The 20,304-nt window shown below is 41.9% G+C and overlaps 3 protein-coding genes across 6 annotated transcripts in view; 2 read left to right on the top strand and 1 right to left on the bottom strand.

Annotated features, from left to right (window-relative positions):
* plod1a (procollagen-lysine, 2-oxoglutarate 5-dioxygenase 1a) overlaps positions 1 to 1,192 on the top strand; it is a 29,208-nt gene extending 28,016 nt beyond the window's left edge. The window contains exon 19 of the mRNA XM_040003668.1: positions 220 to 1,192. Coding sequence (XP_039859602.1) covers positions 220 to 375 — 156 coding nt within the window. The 3' untranslated portion in view covers positions 376 to 1,192. The remainder of the gene's footprint in view (positions 1 to 219) is intronic.
* Positions 1,173 to 14,455, bottom strand: tpx2 (TPX2 microtubule nucleation factor). 3 transcript variants are annotated; one of them, XM_040003669.1, is made up of 17 exons: positions 14,364 to 14,455; positions 13,710 to 13,861; positions 10,568 to 10,690; positions 10,351 to 10,474; positions 9,656 to 9,718; positions 9,376 to 9,480; positions 7,443 to 7,552; positions 6,441 to 6,586; positions 6,120 to 6,291; positions 5,885 to 6,023; positions 4,946 to 5,168; positions 4,753 to 4,848; positions 4,505 to 4,678; positions 4,278 to 4,424; positions 4,093 to 4,204; positions 3,255 to 3,439; positions 1,173 to 2,222 (listed from the first exon to the last, which is right to left on the bottom strand). In XM_040003669.1, exons 2-17 carry the CDS (start codon positions 13,819 to 13,821, stop codon positions 2,112 to 2,114), a joined length of 2,142 nt encoding a protein of 713 aa, XP_039859603.1. In that variant the 5' UTR covers positions 13,822 to 13,861; positions 14,364 to 14,455; the 3' UTR covers positions 1,173 to 2,111. The 3 variants fall into 3 exon arrangements, with proteins under 3 accessions (XP_039859603.1, XP_039859604.1, XP_039859605.1); XM_040003670.1 differs by having other exon boundaries at positions 3,255 to 3,421; XM_040003671.1 differs by having other exon boundaries at positions 9,376 to 9,444.
* Positions 14,456 to 15,607: 1,152 nt separating this feature from the next.
* The window catches only part of rhoaa (ras homolog gene family, member Aa), a 12,885-nt gene continuing 8,188 nt past the window's right edge, over positions 15,608 to 20,304 (top strand). The window contains exon 1 of one of the 2 annotated variants that reach the window (XM_040003707.1): positions 15,608 to 15,721. In XM_040003707.1, coding sequence (XP_039859641.1) covers positions 15,623 to 15,721 — 99 coding nt within the window. In that variant the 5' untranslated portion in view covers positions 15,608 to 15,622. The remainder of the gene's footprint in view (positions 15,722 to 20,304) is intronic. The other variant, XM_040003708.1, reaches the window with a different exon arrangement.

The following is a 20,304-nucleotide window of genomic DNA, read 5'->3' as shown; positions in this document are numbered from 1 at the left end:
ATTCTTTTGATCACAGAATGAAATAAACCCATTCTTCATGCAAACATTAAAAGACAAACAGCTGGTTTACCAGCAGCCCAAATCTGAATGTTGATTGTTCTCTTCAGTTTGTGGCAGTGAGGCATAGAAAAAAAGGCTTTTGTATCATTTCTGTTCATGAAGAGCTCAGGAAGTTGTTGAAGGGTTGTTAATGATCATAAAACTGTTTCTTGGCTGCAGGGTGGTGGATGCAGGTTCCTCCGCTATGACTGCTCCATTCAGGCTCCTCGTAAAGGCTGGGCCCTTCTGCACCCGGGCCGCCTCACCCACTACCACGAAGGTCTGCCCACCACCGCTGGTGTCCGCTACATCGCAGTGTCCTTTGTGGATCCCTGAGCTCACAAAGATGGCTGAACTTGACCAAGCGGGACACATACTGACCACATGGTCCAGCATCATTCTCTGCATTATCCGATTTAAAACAGAATTGTTTTTGTTTTCATCAACTCATTTCCTTTAATCTGATATGGCTTCTGTCATACTCACACAGTGATGAACTATTAGCTGCATTAGACAAACTTTTCTGTAGTGAAACATGAAAAACACACAATTTTATCACCACTTAAGATGAGAACTTTTATTTAAAGTGATCTTTTGCCCATGAGTATTTTTCAGCAGCAGTCTGCAGGTGTTACCTATCATATGCTCATTTGTATTCAGGCCAGTAACTATCAAAGGTGTAATTTGAATAATTGTTGACTGGCTCACTGAGGTTTGAAAGGCCTAAGTTACCTATTTGTTCATAGGTTTTGTCATAATTAAGCATTTCTGGAAGGTGCACCACTTCTTGTCAGGTTTTTGAACAGCTTCAAAGGGATATTTAAGAAACCAATAGGTGATGTCACAGCTCACACACTTCTCATGTGAAAGGAGGAAGTGAGGTTGTGGAAAAGCGTGCACATAAAGACGTCACACATCAAGAAAACACATCAGGAGATGACTTTTTTAAAAATACATTTTATAATATGTTCATTTTGACTTTAGAATACTTGCAGTGCTGAAATCACCAAGAGCTCACAGAATGGCAGCATCTGTTGCTGGAGAAGCTGTGTCATTCAGCATTCATGGTGCTGGATAGACGGACAGCTGGATGTTTAATTGGTTTATTTTGTATTTCTTTGATCTCAGTTCTGTTTTTTTTTTTTTTTTTTTTTTTTAAAAGAGGTAACGCTGCAAAAACCAACGTGGGTCAGGCATAGGAAGCCTGTAAATGCTTGGACCCATTAGTTTTATTGGGCCATCCAGATGGCAGTTTGTGTAGTAACACAAGTCATGTCTTCAGCTGAACTTCATTGCAGGCAGCTTACCTTTGATTTGTAAAAATAAGTTGTTTTGCTTGATTTTACTTCAGCAAATATCTCTTTACTGTAGCTAAAGCAGCTTTATTCAGACACTCCAAAGCCTGTTTTGTACTGTATTAGATAAAAGCCACACTAAGAAGTTTCATATTGGAATCACAGCTCACTTTTATTCTTGAAACGGATGTTCATGAGCTTAAATTTGTAGGACAGTGAGGTTCAGTCTCACTGAACGGTCTGACCCAAAACCATCAAGTTGTGTGTATAAACATATTTAAGAATAATGATGATTAAAAGTCTCAGCAGTGCTCAGTGAGAGGGCTCGTCTTATGAAACAGCGCCTCTGGTTTGGTGGTTCAGCTGAGAACACCATCAGGAAACCAGCCAACCAGGAGAAGTCTGATGCCAAGTGTTAAAATTTAGATATTAAACTTTGTAATAATTCTTCCCCATGGACGCACAAGTTATTTTATTTGTATAGCACTCCAGTTCCTGGCCAATCACAAAAAGAGCTCTTTAGCAAATAAACTGGCAACTTTGTGCTGATGTCAAACAATCTGACAGAACAAACTCAGCAGTTAACAGGCCAATAACTATTGGTGGGTGTAGATGACATTTTATTCTGTAATTTAAAACAGTCACATTAATAAGTGTACATCAAGCAGTTAAAATACAAAGCTAAAAATGGAAAAAAGAAAAATGTAAAAGCAATGTAAAAACAACATTTCAGGTCAGAGATTTCTGTGGTAACGTTACATTTCACAACAAAAGTGGTCACAAGCGGAAGCGATCAGAGAAGTTTGGAGACTCCGGGACTGTAAGAGGAACTTCGCTCTTCTTCACAGCTACAGGTTTGTAGTGTCTGATGGGCTGAGCTTTGTGCACCTGCAAAGTGTGACATACACTGTGTCAGACCACAGACAGGCTGTAAAGTACTGATAGAGCAATAACATACAAGTACACAGTATCATTACACGGAGCCCTGTAATGACTGTGCAGCGTTTCACACGACCAGCTCAAACTGTCTGTCACACAGGTCATCCTACTGGGACGTGGCACGGCCTTGTGGTTGATATTTGATATGAAGCACCTTGTGGCGACTGTTGTGATTTGGTGCTGTGTTAATAAAATGATAGATAGATTTTTTTTTAAGGACGACATCTCACCATTATTTGATGTGATTTTATTTCGAGTGATACGACAGGGTTTATAAAAGTATGCTCAGGCAGAAGCTATAAATTAAATCTATTTGTTCCAAATCTGATGAAAAGCAGCGTTTCCATATTAAATATTTCCAATATTACATCATGCCACTTTCTATCCCTCCTCAGCATCAAGTGAGGAACATGACCAAAATATATGGTCTCAAAGTTTAGAGGTATTTGTGTTCTGAATGTCAATGCAGCTTACGTTTTGGGAAATCCCAAAATACACGGTCGTGGTTTGCATCACCTGAACTGCATGGCTCCAACAGAATTTGGGTTCTTAGATTTGTCTTAATGTGGGGTTTTGAAATCTCTGATTACGTTCTTCCAGCAGTGCTCTGTCCAAGTCAGAGGGTTCGCTGAAGAACACTGGAATGTGCAAATGTTACCAAAGACTTCCTCTGATAGTTTCCCAGTAAAGGTTTTAATGGTGACCACAGGAGCAGCGCTGCTGTTTTGGATGATCGTTTTCTTTCACTTAACCTGAGCTCAGCGTCTCAGTAGCAGCTCCGCCTCTTTGCAGTGTATAAACAGACTGTAGCTGCACCTTAAACTGTGCCAGCGTCATCATCATCACTGCTGCTGTTGTGTTAACAGTCTTTGTTCAAAACTGGGGGCTGTGTGAGCTGCCAAACGTGCATTTTTCTATCCATCTGTAGCTCTATATCTACACACACCAGCACCAGGCGCTGCTGATACTTTCTGCAGTTACCTGCTCTTGTCGCAGCCGGGCAACCTCCTCCTTCTGTCTCTGCTCTTCTTCTCGTCTCTGCTCTGCCTCCATGTGCGCCCGCAGAACCTCCTTCTCACTGGTCACTCGCTCGTACTCCTGCCACTCTCGGGCACGCCGCTCTGTTGCCAGTTCAAAGGCCTCTACAACTATGGAAGAATTATTGCCTTCAGAGTGCAGTGACAGATGACAGTGAAGACAGAGGACACAGTGAGTGACAACCTTGAAGAGTGGTTCAGCCTCAGCAAAGCTGAAGCACTCTTCAAGACACATGCAATTTTCAGACAGTATTCAACACCAGCGCTGCACCTGCCCATTACTTTTATCATCCATTAGTCATTCTCAGATCAATCAGACAATAGTGAGATATTTATCAAGAGCCAGTAAATGTGGCTCCAGTGTTTGATAATCAAACTCAAAACTACTTTTCTGATAATTGCACTGAATACTCGCAGCAACAACAAAGTGCAGACATGTGGCTGCAGCTGTATCGCAGCGTTCTACATGTCAGCTGAAGATGGAGGTGAAGCAAACACCTCTGTGCCTAGGTGGAGTCTCCAGGTAATCTGATTTGCTAAGAGCAATATAACGCTCATATTTGTCATTGACATTCCTCAGAGAGAGAAATAAAGCAGTTTATGCTTTATAGTTTGTCAGACTGTCATTTGAACATTTTGGAAAATGTGGCATTCAGCTGAGGAAAGGAGATGTGACAACAGCACAACAGACAATCTCTATACAGCTGCAACCTCCCATCATGCATCACAGCAATGATAATAAACACAAAGGATCTGTTTTAGTCTAAACTGAGCGTCCTTACCCACTGGAGGCCGGGCCTCTTTCTTGGGCCTGAAAGGCTCCTTATGAATGACTGTGTTGGGCCGAGCTTTAAATACTGCTGCTTCCTCTTGATGTTTCTGTTCTTCTTTCACCTGTGAGGTACAGATGTTGTGAGTGTTATTCAAATAAAAAAAAATGAAAATAAAGTGAAAAATCCCATCATACCATCTGCTCCCAGCGACTGTTCTTCACAGTTCCCCGTTCATCCAGAAGCAGCCTAAAAGGCTCAGGCTTGGTAGGCTCCAGCTTCTTTTTCTCTGGCAGGACGACACTGTCAAAGTCAGGCAGCGGCTGGGCCTTAAACTGTGGTACCTGGAAAATATTCAGGCGACAGAGTCACTCAGTAACTCTGTACTGTGAAACTCTCGACGACAGACTGAAAGTCAGACTACCTCTTCGTTTCGCTTTTCCTCCAACTTTTTCTCTCTCAAGGCTTTTCTTTCACGCTCCCTCTGCTCAAAGGAGAAAGGACAGACCTCCACACGGTGGTTCTCAGGTAGCCGGGGCTGAAAGGGCAGGCCGAAGTGAGGCACTGGGGGGGCCTTAACTGGTGATGGCTGCTTGACCTGACAAAGACAGTTTTATGGGTATAGCTGCAGTAGATGGTGCACAGAGCCATAGCAAAGACACACGTCCTTACCTCCTCGACCTTGCGATCTAGTCGAACTCTCTTCTTGAGGGCAAAGGCAGGAGACTCGGGAACAGTCGGATTTGCAACTTTCTTTTCTGGCAGTCCCTGTTGATGAGAGGATTCTTAAAACCGTATTCCCACACAGTAAAATCTGCCTTTCTGCAATGAAAAAACAACTTTGAAACTCAGTGTTTAAACTCACCACAACTCCTTCCAGAACCTTTTTGGGCAGAGGCTTGGCTTTAAAGTTCTGGGGCTTTTCGTCATCCTCCTGGGGCTTCTTTGTGGCCTGCCTCTCCTGGAGCCTTTTTTCAATCTCCAGCTCGAAGCCTTCGGGTACGGTGGGCTCCTTCACTGCTGGCTTTTTTAGGTCCTCTGCACTCTCCAGTATCTTCCTGTTCAGCTCCAGCGCCTTGATTTTAAAGCTGCGTTTAAAAGCCAACATTAGTCAATGGTCACTGGATCAAAATGTAATGCTGTCACAGTGAAGTGACCCAAACGTAGCTTCTGCCACAAACTACAACTGTAGCGGCAAAAACACGTCACATCAATCAAGACATTTCAGCATTTTGGCCTCTGTAACTGTTGAAGCTGCAGCCATGCACATACTGATCCATGACTCCTAAATAATCAGCTGTATTTTGTATAATAACAGTCCTTAAAGAAACCCTGCAATGCCACATTTTCCATGTGTTAGCAAAAGGAGGAAGTTTACAATGGCTCATCTGAAACATCTTAGTGCATTTATTATTTCTATGCTATTGTAAGTCATTATTGTCAGGCTGTCCTAAACACTGCATGAAAAACCTTCAGTTGATGCCAAATACTGCACCAAAAGTACTGACAGGGACTAGAAAGTAAGAGAGCACACACTGGCTTCTCTTTAGTGGCTCCAGATTCTGATTTAAAATCCTTCCCCTCAAACACAAGTTTGGATTCAGGAGGCAGACGCTCTCTACTTTTAAGATTAGGCTTCAAACTTTCCTTTTTGCTTATAGTTAGCACTGGATCAGGTCGACCGAACACTTTAAATACAACGTTTTTTGCAAAACACCAGAAATCTGTTGTGAAACCACGTTTCCCAACACAAAGTGACGGCACATTACAAGAACCTCCAACCAGAAAAAGCCAAGCTTCTCACTTTGCAAGTTTTTCCGCCTCCTCAGCCTCCAGCTCAGCAGAGCACTTAACAGTAGGTGGCCGGCTCCTCTGACGAGTCATCAGGTGTGGGGAGTGGGGCTGAGTGAGCTTCAGGTGGTTCCCCTTTGCTGTGGCGGGTCCTGTTGAAACAGGACGCAGATACAATGAAAACCTGCAATAATGTTTTTTTAAACCCTTATCTGAAGAGTGTCACAGAGAGTCAGCATGCACCACACCTCTCTCTTGACTTCTACGACTGTGCATATGGTAGCGGGTGGGGGTTCGCTTCTGGAACTGCTCGATCTGCTGGGCCATGGGCACATAAGCGCTCGCCTCTTCCGCCTTTCTCTTGTTGCCTGTTGACAGGTTGAAAGGTTTGGGCACTGTGGCACCTTTCCGAGCCTTTGCCTGAAAACAAGTATAATCAGGTTTTTTTCCATCTCACCTTAGCTTAAATATGCAGATGTTTCATCACGTTTCTTTTAGCTGCTGTTAACAAAGATGAACTTTATAGTGGGCTGCAATGAACTGGCAATAAAGCAAGTTGTGCCACTTACTGGGGAGGACGGTTTGCGAAGCTGACTGACAAAGTCCACTTCCTTCTCTGCGTTGCATGAAGTGGAGGACTTAACACGGGTATCTGTACTGAAGTGGAAGTCTTTGGGCACAGTTGTAGACAGGAACATCTTCTTTGGTGGTGGATCTGAAATGACAGTGGTCTGTGGTTTGGTTTTGTTTTTTTAAACCAAACAAGTAAAGTGAACACTTTTAACCCCCAGAACTCTAAACTCAGAACTGCTAACAGGAGTCATTTTGACCTGCAACAACAGTAATGGCAAAGACAGCGCTTCTGGGTCATCTCAGATCCTTTAAAAATGCACATGAGAATAAACCAATAAACAAAGGGTACAACACATAAAACTGACACCTAAACAATTTACTTGAATAAGAACATTATGAAAAGTTAAACATGTGGTAGTACTTGTGCTGAAATAGAGGTGTGAAAACACTGTTAAACAGACCGATCAACTCATTGTCTGCATTGTAAACTTAACCACAGAGCAGGTTACAAAAATGTAAGAAACATTTAATTTCTATAAAAAGTAAAACAGTCAAGTTTCATCCGTTTCCTTCACATCGTCTTTGCTGATCGGACCTGAAACACCACCCACACTGCAGCTCAGTTCTGACACATCTGCTTCACCATCTGATTGGATTAGTTCTCCACACACTTGACTGCTCAGTTCACCCAGCATGCCTAGCAACACTTTCATTTTACTTTAGTCTCTATGGGTCACAATGACATCTTTGACAGTTCAGAGTATGAGTGGTCGTACTATTTCTCCCCTCTTAAAAAACAAATTCACAAAAAAAAAAAACCCAACAAATTTTAGGAATATTTCTGGAAACACAGGCTGATGAAAAAAAAAAAATGATGGGGTTTTATTTTTCACAGCTCGTTTTGTTTAAATGCCAAAGGGTCAAACGTACCCGTTGGCAGTTCTAGAGTTAGAGTGTTACTACTGGCTGTAGCACCACAGTCTGAAACATGTACTCACTCCCAGCTAGAGCAGCCTTGTAGCTGGCCTCATTCTTCTTCCGGTGAAGAGCAACTTCCTTCTGAAGGTTCCTGATGCGCTCCAGCTCCAGCTCCTCAGAGGTGCTCGGCCTGCGGGTCACAGATTTTTGTAGATTTTAATCTTTAGTAAAAGTACATCTGTACCCCCGTCTCTTATTTAGAGGCTCAACATGTCAACGTTCTCTTCATGACCCTACTACTAAAAAAGGCGACTGGCTCAAGCTCCTGCTACCCTATCATCCACCTTCCCACATGTTTGGGTGGGGTACTGTCTTAAAGAAGGATTCCTACAATGTGAGTACTGGAGGTCAGCCCAGTACTCAGAACAAACCTGAACAAGAGAAATTCAAGCACTTCATGACAGACGAGCCCTCAGACTGAGGACACAGGACTGCAACCATTGATCATCGTAATTATTAAGCATCCTATCCTGTCAATTAATCACATAATCAGACAAGAAATGATTTTTACTTATGAGCAATAATCAAAAGAGAAAAAAGGGTTTAAAATGAACTGCTCATTGGTTTCCATTTTACAAATGTCAGTCAAAGAACAGTCAAAGGTCAAAATCAAATAAGGTATACATAAAATCTCTACTCTGACACAAAATAAATGTCTATGGCATTTGGCTGTTCAGCAGCAGACGGATGCAGAGCGACACAGGGCGAGCTTTCTGATGTGAGGGGTTTGTGACATTTAGTGTAATCATCTGTTTTTTGTTTTTTTTTTCAAAACAATGAGGCGACTCCTGAATGTCACAGATTGCTAAGAACCAACCAAAGGCAGGAAGAAATATATAAACACCTGTTTTTGTGAGGCCTGATGTGGCTGTATCGCCTGATACCCGTCCATGAGGAGAACTCTGCAGCGGTTACCTGTGCCTCAACAACAGCCGCACACAGGAGTGACTGATACTGCAGCAGTAAGCAAAACGACCGGGCTGGAGAGTTCAAACAGCTGGAGACCAACTAACTCTCTAACCCCACCCCACACGCCAAATCACACAAATCCCCGTTTCTCCACAATAACTCAGGCTGTCAGTAGCAGCTCATTTACACTGTGGGAATGATTTACCTGACAATGGAAAAATACTTATGACACGACACTAATGTGACAAATGCAAATTTTCTGGCCATACACTGTAACAAAACACAAGATTAATGTATGGTGGGTCTTTTAGCCATTATGTAGCGCTTACCTTTGCTTTAACAATGAACAATTTGTTGTTCCCCTCCGACACGGCGGCATTATTTACCCAGCCAGATCCAAAATGCATGTATCTGTCCCTGCTTTCAAAGCTTTAATCCTGGCAGCAGTGTAAGGTGAGGGGTGCTCTACAAGCTACATGGTGGTGACCAAACTGGTGAGACTCTCACAGAGACATCACAACTTTCAGGGATTCAAATAAAGCTGCACAGTATGATCACAGGTCCCTGAAAAAGTTTCTCTTCACATCTTCATTTTCCCTCCATGGACAGATGATCCAAGCAGTCCGTCTAATACGGTATTTACAGTCATGAATAATGTTTTACCCACGAGGGTAGTGAGTCAGGTCATGTGACTGAAAACTGTGAACACACTTCTCACAAGTCCAGATTCTCTGTTTATAACCACTTTAAGACCGACAAATATCTGATTTTCACCCTTTTCTCTAGTTTTATACTCTCCAGCCTTCCTTCTGTTACCAGTATCAGTTCACCCTCCGTCCTGGTTACAAACTTGGAACCTGCCGTCTATTTTTAGCTGTCTTAAAACCGCTCACTCTACCATGAAGTAAATACATACGAGCCAGTTTTACTTTATCATTCTACACAAATGCTGAACATTTCCAGCCGAGAGCATTTTAACATTAATTTCAAGTTCTTTCTCATTGTACATTCAAGGATAGATAAAGGTGTAAGGCACAGTCTTACTCTGTGAGTGTGGAGGTGGAAGCTGCTGCGTGGGTCTGATGTTCTCTCTTTGAATTTAGCCGCTCACTCCTGCGGGGACCAAACCCGGAAATCAGATGCTCATTCCTGGATTTTTGGGCAACAGGACATCTGCATTAAACAGCTGTAACTGAAAACTCTAAGAAAAAAGCTGAAGGTGAAGAGATGGTTTCTTAGCTTTCTAACTGGTAGAAAGTGTGCATGTGCTGGACTCTCAGCTTTTTCAGGTTTAGAATGATAACAGGATACTTCTAATACTCACTCTTTGCATTTCTTTGATGGCGGTACAGCTGGACCGCTGGTCATCTCTTTACGCTTTGAAACTCTAAAATAAATTAGAACAGAAGCAGTTCTCAAACTTGAACCGATTACACACAGATGCTGTTCTATAACCATCGTGTTTTTTTACACAGGGGCTGGATCAGACAGCGAAGCTGCAGTGTTTAAGGTTTGGACTCTGCATGGTACAAAGAGTACTGCACACCCACTTAGAGGAGTTGCCAATACATACATGCAATGCCACACATTTATATAGTATTTATTAATGTATTTGCACTTGTCTCTTCCACAATGTCAGTCTTACTTTTACTGTTTTGAACCAGCTTCATTTTCACCTTCTTTCCTTCCTGCACTCAGCACCAGTGGCACTTTTATTGTGACGACTATTTTTACTCTTTATCGTTCTGCTGTAACAAAACACTTTTCTTTGTGGGATCAATAAATTATCTGTCCATATTTATCATGTAGGGTTTGTGTAGAACCTATTTAATACAAATGATATACAACAGGAAACTGTCAATGAATGACTGGATGCCAGAGTTTCATGAGTGCCGTCTCGTGTACAGCCCCTTTGGCAAAACCCAACAAGTCTTCTACTGAGTGCATCATGTGGGAAAGAAACCTTTTGTGTGAAAGTTTCACATGGTTACACAAAAGTAACAACTACACCAACTGTACCTGCGTGGCTGTGCAGGGACTTTAATAACAGGCCTTTGCTTTGAACGGACATCGTTCTGTGTGCGACGTTCAGCACCCCAGGACGTCACAATGTTTGCAGGTGGAGATGCCGATATGCTGGGACCTGGAACATAAAAACAATTACAGATAGTCACACATTAACCAAGTTACAAGGACAGAAAATAATGACTAAAGATGCACGGGTGTGTTGACTAACCAGAGTCACCGTCAGTGTTTGTTTGAGACAACATCACATGCTCAGGCTCATCACTTGTCAGACGCAGCTGGTCCGGTCTCGAAGGTGTGATAAGATGATCACTTTCTCCCACAGCGTGCATTTCTGCCCACGAGAGATTCGATGGTCAAAACTTTTCAATTCTGGTCACTAGTACACTACAGGTTCGATTGTAAAGCCCCACTTTTTTAGTTAGAAATCCCACCTGAGGGGCCATTCCAGTTTAGGAGAAAAAGAAAACATTAACCTAATAAAGTCGGACTTTAAATGGAACGCTTAGTCATATCCTCAGGACTGACGATCAAATAGAGCAAGCCTATTCAAATGGTGGCAAACAGGCTACATGCAGCCCAGAAGCAACCTCTGAGTGGCCCTGCCTGTGGTCCTGGCAGAATTTTTTTTTTCCTACAGCATAGTGTAGACTGAATGCAACACTCCTAGTAGGCTAGCAACATTCAACCCACAATGCAGCGTGATGTTGTAAACATTAAGCTATCATGGCACCAGTTCCCTAATGTTAAGAAAGTAGCAGTCGTTATCCTCATCCTCTGTTTAGGTCAACGTACACATGTGAATCAAGCTTTTCACACATGAACTCAATAAAAAGCAGCTCTCGTTGTTCACTGACTGACACTTCACCACTGCCTTTGGATTACACTGACATCTTACGAGCCAAAAGTTGCCGCTCTTGTTCAGAAAAAAGTCACGTCTCCCATTAATAATGTAAGAGGTAACTGTAGCCTACATATCAACATAATGTGGGATGTCTAACAAGCCATGCCTAATTACAGGTGTTGATTTAAAACAAACCTGTATTCCCTCAGTGTGCAGCAGTAAATGTTGTATTCATATGTGTTACTGCTATGGTTTGTGCATTTGATAGGATTGATTGTTCTTTTTTAAATTCTGTTAAATGCTCTTTAAGATGTGTCTGAGTCACCAAAATATTTATTTTATTTTGAAAGGGAATTATCAAAACTTCTGTTGTTTTTTTTATAATTTCAAATGTGAAGAAAAAGTATTGCTACTACTGCAGACGCTATTCAGTTATAGCTCATTTAATGTTTTTTATGGACCTTTAGGTGTGCATTTGTGAGAGGTCACCAGATTTAAAAGGAACAAAGTGAATAAACATTACTTGTTTTTCAATACATTTGTGTTGGTTTGAAATTTATCATGATCTGCTGCTACTGGCTGCAAAAATATCTCTACAAAAAAATTAATAATAATCTAGCCCACATAACTTTTTAGTTGAATAGCCGTGAAATAGAGGATCAAACGCCATTAAACAAAAAGACACTATAGTAGTTTGTTGACCTCGAGTGCTGCTGATCTGACCCAAGCTAAAAACGACTCTTCCTCCCTCCTATTTTAAATATCACAGTCAGGACGTGCTGGTTAGCTCAGTGAGAGACCAGCAAACCATTGGCCACATGGCCAGAGTGCAGCGATGCATGCTAGAGCTGCAGCCCTTTGCTGCATGTCTTCACCCCTACTCTCTACTTTCTTGTCTTCATTGCTCATCTATCCAGGGCAGCTGTGGCTACAATGTAGCTTGCCATCACCAGTGTGTGAATGTGTGTGTGAATGGGTGAATGACTGAATGTAGTGTGAAGCGCTTTGGGGTCCTTAGGGACTAGAAAAGCGCTATACAAATGCAGGCCATTTATCCAATAGAGGCACAAATGCACAAAAAATATTTTTAGAAAACAATTAAAAAAACACCACAGTCAGGACTAACACGTGGTAATATTCCCTAGTCCTCTGGATTACAATGGAGACCCTGCTCTGCAGAAGAATGCCAGAGTTACCAATCTCACAGTTAGTTGTGACAGTTTGTTGAACATGCTTCCTGGAATAGAGCCCTGTTGATGTCTTTGTTTTGGTTTTGCGACCATTATGAGGCAACAAACCACAATGCATTGCCATTCCAAAAACAATCACTGGTGTGTGTTTATATACATCATCGGGAATTCGATGGGGATGTGGCAAACAGCACCTAGAGGCCAACTTCAAGTCTGTAGCACAAATTACCATCAACTGTGGGATTTACCAATGAGATGCTCTGTCCCCACTGCTGTTCTTCACAGGCCTGAACCCTCTCAGCCCGACCATTAACAAGACTCGCTAGGGATACGGACTACAGAATGGAGCCACCTTCGCTTCATGGAGGACACGAAGCTGTATTCAAGGAGTGAACGTGGCATTGATTCACTGATCTATACAACAAGGATCTACAGTAGTGACACAGGTATATAATCCAGACTGCAGATGTGTCGTTGGATGGTAATAAAGAGAGGGGAGGTAGTCAGAATCGAGTGGGTTGCACTACCAGAAGGCAACATTACAGATATCAAGGAAAGTTAAAAGTACTTGGGAATCCCACAGGTAAATGAACGCCACAGTCACCAAATACCCAACATGACAAATCTGAATTTTAAAAAACTGGACTAAATTTCAATAAAACTCATTTTCAATGTAAAAGATACGCACAGGCTACAAAACAGATCTTTTTTTTTTAAAATATATATATATAATACAACACTCTTAAAATACATATGCAGGGACACTGAAGCTCTTGTAAATATGAAATTAAATAGTAAAATGAGGAACTGACTGGTTCATATACAGCGCTTTTCTGCTCTGAGCATTCTATAAAACCGCCTCATTCACACAAGCAACAAATATCAAACATTAGTACCCCAATGGATGCATCAGAGAGCAACCTGGGGTTTGTATCTTGCCCAAGGATATCAGGCAAACAGACTGGAACAGCCCAGCATCAGAGCACCAACTTTCCAACTAAAGATGACCTGCTCTACCTCCTCAGCTTAAACTCTCTCTCTACATTCAAAACACTTGGAGATGACAATATGACCTGCGAGTGGACACTTTGGTTAAAACTGTTAGCCAACATCCTAAGATAAAGGATACTGGCAAATGGTAGGAATGACGTACACAAGTTTTTGTGAAACAAGTCACCAAAATGCCTTCTTCAAAAAGTGATCGCTGCCTGTTAGATCCGCTTTTGTAGCCCTCCATAACAACACCCACTTGCTGTATGCCCAACAGGGTATCCTTTAAAATGCATATTGTTGGATAAAGATGTCCAGAGGACACTTACCAAACCACTTGTCGTCGGTTTCAGCATTCACTAGTTCTTTGAAATCAACGACGTGGGACGGGGCATCAAACTCGTAGCGCTCCGAAGTATCCCCGGACTCGTTCTCGGCCATGTTTTCAGGTTATTTCTTCGACAACTCACTAAACAAGAAACTACGAAGATTGCAAACTTCAAATTATCAATCTTTCAGACAAAAAAACAATTTTATTTGCAACAACCAAATTGAGGTGACTTGCACCCACATAAACCACGGCTAGGTTGCATTCTATCGCTATGGCTTCATGGGAGACTATTGGCCGTGTTAGCCAAGACAACAGACCAAACTGGCTGGAAAAGGTCAAAAGCATTTACTTCTCGTCTCCTACGAGAATTTTTCCCACAGTAATGTCACGTTAGCTTTGTAATTGCGGTTCCGAGTCGCTTTTTTTTTTCATAGAAACAGAATATAAACGGTAACATTGCTGAGAAAGAAACAACTGCCGAGCTAGCGTTACATACGTCTTCACGAGAAGGTACTATTAACATAAATCCAACTATAAACTCACTCCATTATACACATAATAATATGCAACACCATATATTTTTTAGTGAGCTAAAAAACTACATCTGAAAATAAGGCAGCAATAAATAATGTAAATGAGTGCAAAAACTCACCGTCTTTGCTCACTGCGACTAAAAGGGAAAACAAACAAGCCGCGCAGCGCTCAACGGAAGCGTTTAAATTTGCCACTGTTTTGAACCAGCCAATGACAAACGTTGTATTCGCCAACTTGTCACTTATTGGCTTATGCAATGTAAAAACGTATTACGTAACCACGTAATCACAAAACTTAAAATCTGCGTGATTTTGTACAGTGATGTGTGTAATTTTGAATACGCCGGCTCCAGTCCACATAATACGGAATATACGTTGTTATTTTTTAGAAATACACACCCACAAGTTGTTAAATCCAGTGTCACAAACTGAATCATCCAAAAGTACAAATGTTTAATATGTGACTTTCTTTTCGTTCTCTAAAAGATCGTTAAATAGGCAGCCACTTTTCTTCCTCCAAACTTTTATGTCTTATAAACAGTGTAAATGGGTACATTCATCAGCTAAGGAAAAAAAATGCAAAAACTGATGGAACAATAAATAAATAAATAAAAAATCAGCAAACGTTACAGTTACACATCATGATGTCAGTGTATGATAGCACATACAGATAAACGCACACAACTAAATTATAAAATAATGAAATGCACGACTGATTTTGTTCCTGCCTATGTGTTAACCCTGCGACAGACTGGCGACCTGTCCAGTGTGTACCCTGCCTCTCGCCCACAGACAGCTGGGAAAGGCTCCAGCGCCCAGCGACCGTGAAAACGATAAGTGGTAGCGAATGGATGGATGGATGATTTTGTTCCTTCCTATTTTTCTTATGACCATGAAGTTTTCCAAAAGTAATGCACGTTCTTTTCAATTTAGTCCCCAAAAATATGCAACACTATATACCGTTTATTAAATAAATGAAATATTTCATCACAGTCTTGACTTTCAGTCACTTGAAAAAATTCATATGTGCTCTCCAGAATTTTAACTTGTGTGGGTAATATACAGGGTAATACATCTGCAACACAAGCTATCAGCGGTGACCCTTCAGTATATTGAATCAATAACATAGAACTTCAGAAATGATGAAGGGGATACTGTGGGTGTCAGCTAACCTTGTTTCATATAATTTAATAGATAAATGCTTTATATACCAACTGCGCTCTAAACACGAACATCCCTGGGAGGCTGTACTCAGGGGCACAACCTTCAGCCTCTCGGTTAGGGCTAAACAATGTATGGAGACTTTTCATAATATATTATTTTGGTTGGCTAAGTTGCCGTTCACTCATGACTTCAACGTATCCTATTGGCTGAAAGTATGTGGTTTGGCCGGGACAATCCTCGTAGCGCTTTCGGGGGCGGGACTGTTAGTTCTGACAGGAAAACTAAAGAAAGGCGAGTATCTCGCAGGAAAAAGGTAAAACTCTGATTGCTTAGAATCTCCCTTTGCTTTTTAAAATTCCTAGCGTTGAAGCTGGTATCAAGTAATATGCTTCATTCTCTAAAGTGTGTGTGTTTAGGTCGACAAGAGGCCAGCTATCATGAAGAAGTAAGCAAAGTTAGCAAGCTAGTGATTAGCTTCCGTAGACGAAATGGAAACTGCAGCTAGGTAGAAGTTAGCCGACACTCTGGTGACCTAAAGAGGTCAACGGGCTACTTCAGAACTGAAGAAACATTAGCGTGCCAAGTTTTATGTAACTTCATTTCACCAGCGTTGAGCTGAGTTACAAGTGCCCCCTCCATCGGAGGGACGTATCATTAAGGAAGTGAAGTTCTAAAGCAGCATAATATTACAAAATCCCCAGATAACCGAGGCTTAAACTCTCAGCAGTGTATAACGGTAAACTATCTTGTTGTGAAGTAGTTAATGGTTCTTATAGGTATTTACAGAAAAGACTAGTCGTTTATAGTATAACTGGAAAGTTAGTTAGGAGATCGATGTACTCAAAATATGTCTGCCTTTACTGAACTGCGTTTGAGCGGACGTCTGAACCTTCAGGAAATAGTGATGTCACAGAAATACATCCTGAAATTACTGCTTTGGATAAAGAAGAGTCACAGCGCTTGAATGGGTTTATCGAGACAATTTAAAAGCCAAATTGTGGCATTTGTGAGCCAACGTATTTATATTGGGTGCCATATTTAGTCAAAAGGACAGAAACTTGGTCTTAACTATCATAACTGTACTTTATTGTGTAGTGATGTGTTCAGTGTTATTGACACACACACACACACACACACACACACCAAAAATACTATAAGAAGTTTCATTTTTGACATGGTTGTCATATGTAATAAAAACATGTCCACTAATGCTTTTAGCAAAACTCATAATTATTTATGTAAGAGATTAGTTCAGTAGATTCATTTTTCTAAAAAGGCAGCTTGGTCCAAAATAACTTGGAAAGTTGAAAAATAAAATTTAGTTTTTAATAATTTCAATTATCAAGGGGAAAAAAAAAATAACCCAAACTACCTGGCCCTGTGGGGAAAAAGTTATTGGCCCCCTTGAGTTGAATTCGGTTTCACTCACCACAGGGCCTGATTACTGTCAGGCCAGTTTAATCAAGAAATTGCTTAAATACAACCTGTGTCATAACGTGAAGTAGGCTAAAAGAGATCTCAAAAAGTAACAAACCATGCCAAAGTCTAAAGAAACTCAAAAAGAGTTGAGAAACAAAGTAACTGACATCTGTCTGGAAATGTTTACAAAGCCATTTTTAAGGTTTTGGGACTCCAGGGCACCACAGTGAGAGCCATTATCCGCAAATAAAGAACACTTGGAACAGTGGTGAACTTCCCAAAATTGACAATGGGCGATATATTTGCACATGCACAGACTTTTTGATGGGCAGAGCAATGTAATCATGGACTGATTTGCATGTTTTACAATACAGAAGAAGGCCAAACATGGACAAACTAATTTCCCCCCAAAATTAGGGCTGTCAGCCCTAATGCGGTCATCACGATTAATGCGATTAAAATTTTGAATGCGCTCAACCCATCTGGAGCACAGAATGAACAAACTTTGGACTAACTGCTGAAATGCGTTGATAGAGACATTTCAGGGATTTTAATTCAGTCTGCGCTCCAGATGAGTTAATTGTTCATCGCGTTGGTCGTGATGATGGCACGTTAACGCTGACAGCACTAAAAAAAATATATATAAAGTCGCCAATTTGGGATTTCTTTGGCTTTAAACCAGATGACAGAGGTAAACCTAAGGATGTAACCAAAGCGGTGTGCCGCTTGTGCAGACGTATAGTGCTCAAACACGGCTAACTTACATGAGCATGTACGTGTCCACCATCTGGCTGAGTATGCTAGGCTATCACCAGCTTCTGCAGCTCCATCAACAAGCATTTGGGCGCACTCTGAGGAGGGGGCATTTGCTCACAGATGAATGAGGGTGCTGTTAAAGCAGCGCTATTATTTTTCTTTCTGTTGACTGCTTCTATTAGCTCCATCATTATTAGCAAACTTACTCATAGGCAAATCAATCAATCAATCAATAAATAAATACTTTTTTTTTTTTTTTTTTTACGGATCTTGGAAGCTAGCTGACCAAAATGAGTAACATCCAAGCCATCAATACATATCGCCGACTATTCATCTAATGCCCATCTCCACTAGTAAGGTAGCCGCAGTAGAAGATATGTCACTGATAACAAGAACTCCTCACAGTACTTGCAGGTCTTCACCTGAAGTCAAGCTCTTCGAGCCTCTGCGAGCAATGGAAACAGGCAAGGTGAGGATTAGTAAGTGTCAGAACTGCAATCCTTGATGAAACAACGCATTCGAAATACATCAGGAAGATGACCTCCTGAGTTTAGCTGCTCCAAGAATGCCTAAGACAGCTGAAGATGGAGAGTGATGAGGAAGAGGAAGTATGGATGACTGAGCCCCTGCGTGTGATGTACCATTGACGGATGAAGGAAGTGGATGACATCAAGAAATCCTACCAGTTCCTAGAAGAGGCCGGCCTACAGGACAGCACAGAGGCTGTGATCATGGCACATGCCTCTATGGATCTAAGCACCAGATCCATAAAGGCGGCTGTCACAGCTGACAGGACCCAAGTTACAGACTGTGCAAAGGGACCCTGGAAACTGTGAAACACATAGTACCAGGATAAAACCTGGTGAGTGTTGTTCCTGGAATCCAGCACATTCCAGGAACAACATCTGAGACCTCTTTCCAGGAGAAGAGCGCAGTCCTAGGAACAGCTAAGATACAGAACGCATAATAGCAGGATGTCAAGTTGGGACTCAATATGCCTCCTGTCTGGAAAAACTAGTCACATGCATTGTTCAGGTGTGAGTTGGGCCCATTCTTCAAATTCTGTGGTGGTCCTTGGCTCTTGGACGACACTTCTGATAAGTCTTTTCCTGCAGGGAACCATCCGATCCACAAAGGATTGGATGTTTCCCAACATCTGGGAAGAATTTCATGTCAGTAGCGCCTTTACAAATATATTCCCTTTGAAAACTGGTGACATGTTCAATACTTATTTTACCTGCTGTATTTAAAAACTAGTCCACCTACCTAGATACAGCAAACTTCTTTATTTTATTTTTTTAACAAACCTGTGTTGTGCCTAATTTAGGGAAAATATGATTCAGCACCACTTTCCTCCTTGGGACCCTTAAAGGATGTTTTGGAATATAATTCCACTTTTCTTCCATGTTTTCATTCATTGTGTGGTTGAACTTCATGCAGCTGTACACTTTTTTTTTTTTGGTGTTACAAACATACATCACAACGCACGGTTTTCAAAGCTCAACTGTTGAGGATTGACCATGACATGTGTGAGTGCTCACACTCTGCAGGAAACCATTATTTTGCAGCACAAGCAATAGAAAAGAATGTGTTTCAGAGTGTGTGAACGGGCCTATAGGCTTTAAATGTTTTACAAATCCCTGCATTCCATTTTCAGGCAAAGCAGTGGCTCTCTGATACAGTTGTGTCTGGTTTAGTTACAGAGGGACATTAATAATGTCCTCATCAGGCACTCTACCTGCAAAGACAGGAAATAACCACAACTGATGCTACCATCCTTGCGCCTCTCGTGGGGAACACCCCACACCACATCAAGAACTCCACCGACTTCACCGACAAGGTTCAGAAACTTACCCTGGATCCAGATGAAACCATGGTGTCCTTTGATGTAGTCTCTCTCTTCACTTGCATACCCACCACGGAGGCCGTGGAGACTGTCAGAAAACGACTACAAGAAGACAGCTCCTTGGAGGACAGGACCAACTTCACACCCGATCAGATCTGCACACTGTTAGACCTCTGCCTCACCACTACATATTTCAAGTACAACGAAGGCTTTTACAGACAAAAACATGGCTGTGCCATGGGCTCCCCCGTGTCACCTATTGTAGCCAACCTTTACATGGAGGAAGTGGAAAGGAAGGCTCTTGGCTCTTTCAAAGGAAGAGTACCCAGCCACTGGTACAGATATGTGGACGACACCTGGGTCAAAATCAAGACACAAGAAGTGGAATCCTTCACTGCGCACATTAACGCTGTGGATAAAAATATCAAGTTCACCAGGGAAGACACAAAGGACAACTGTTTGCCTTTCCTGGACTGCGCTGTGCACATTGAAGAGAACGGCAAACTCAACATCGAAGTTTACCGGAAGCCCACACACACGGACCAGTACCTCCTTTTTGAATCCCATCACCCTCTGGAACACAAACTTGGAGTAATTAGGACCCTACACCACCGGGCAGAACATGTTCCCTCTAAGCCTGAAGGAAAAAAGAAGGAACACACACATGTAAAGGAAGCACTCAAAACGTGCGGCTATCCTAAATGGGCGTTCTCAAAGTCAGCAAAGAGGCACAGAAAAGAAGACCAGACACCAGCGAAGGAGGATAAGAAGGACAGACGCAACAACATTGTCATCCCCTATGTAGCCGGTGTATCAGAGAAACTCAGGAGAGTTTTCTCCAAGCATGACATCCCGGTGTATTTCAGACCCAGCAA

The sequence above is a fragment of the Simochromis diagramma genome, unplaced genomic scaffold (genome assembly GCF_900408965.1).
Source record: "Simochromis diagramma unplaced genomic scaffold, fSimDia1.1 OVJJ01000466.1, whole genome shotgun sequence".
Taxonomy (NCBI): Eukaryota; Metazoa; Chordata; class Actinopteri; order Cichliformes; family Cichlidae; genus Simochromis; species Simochromis diagramma.
The sequence above is the reverse complement of the archived record's forward strand: the minus strand, read 5'-3'. Positions and strand labels throughout refer to the sequence as shown.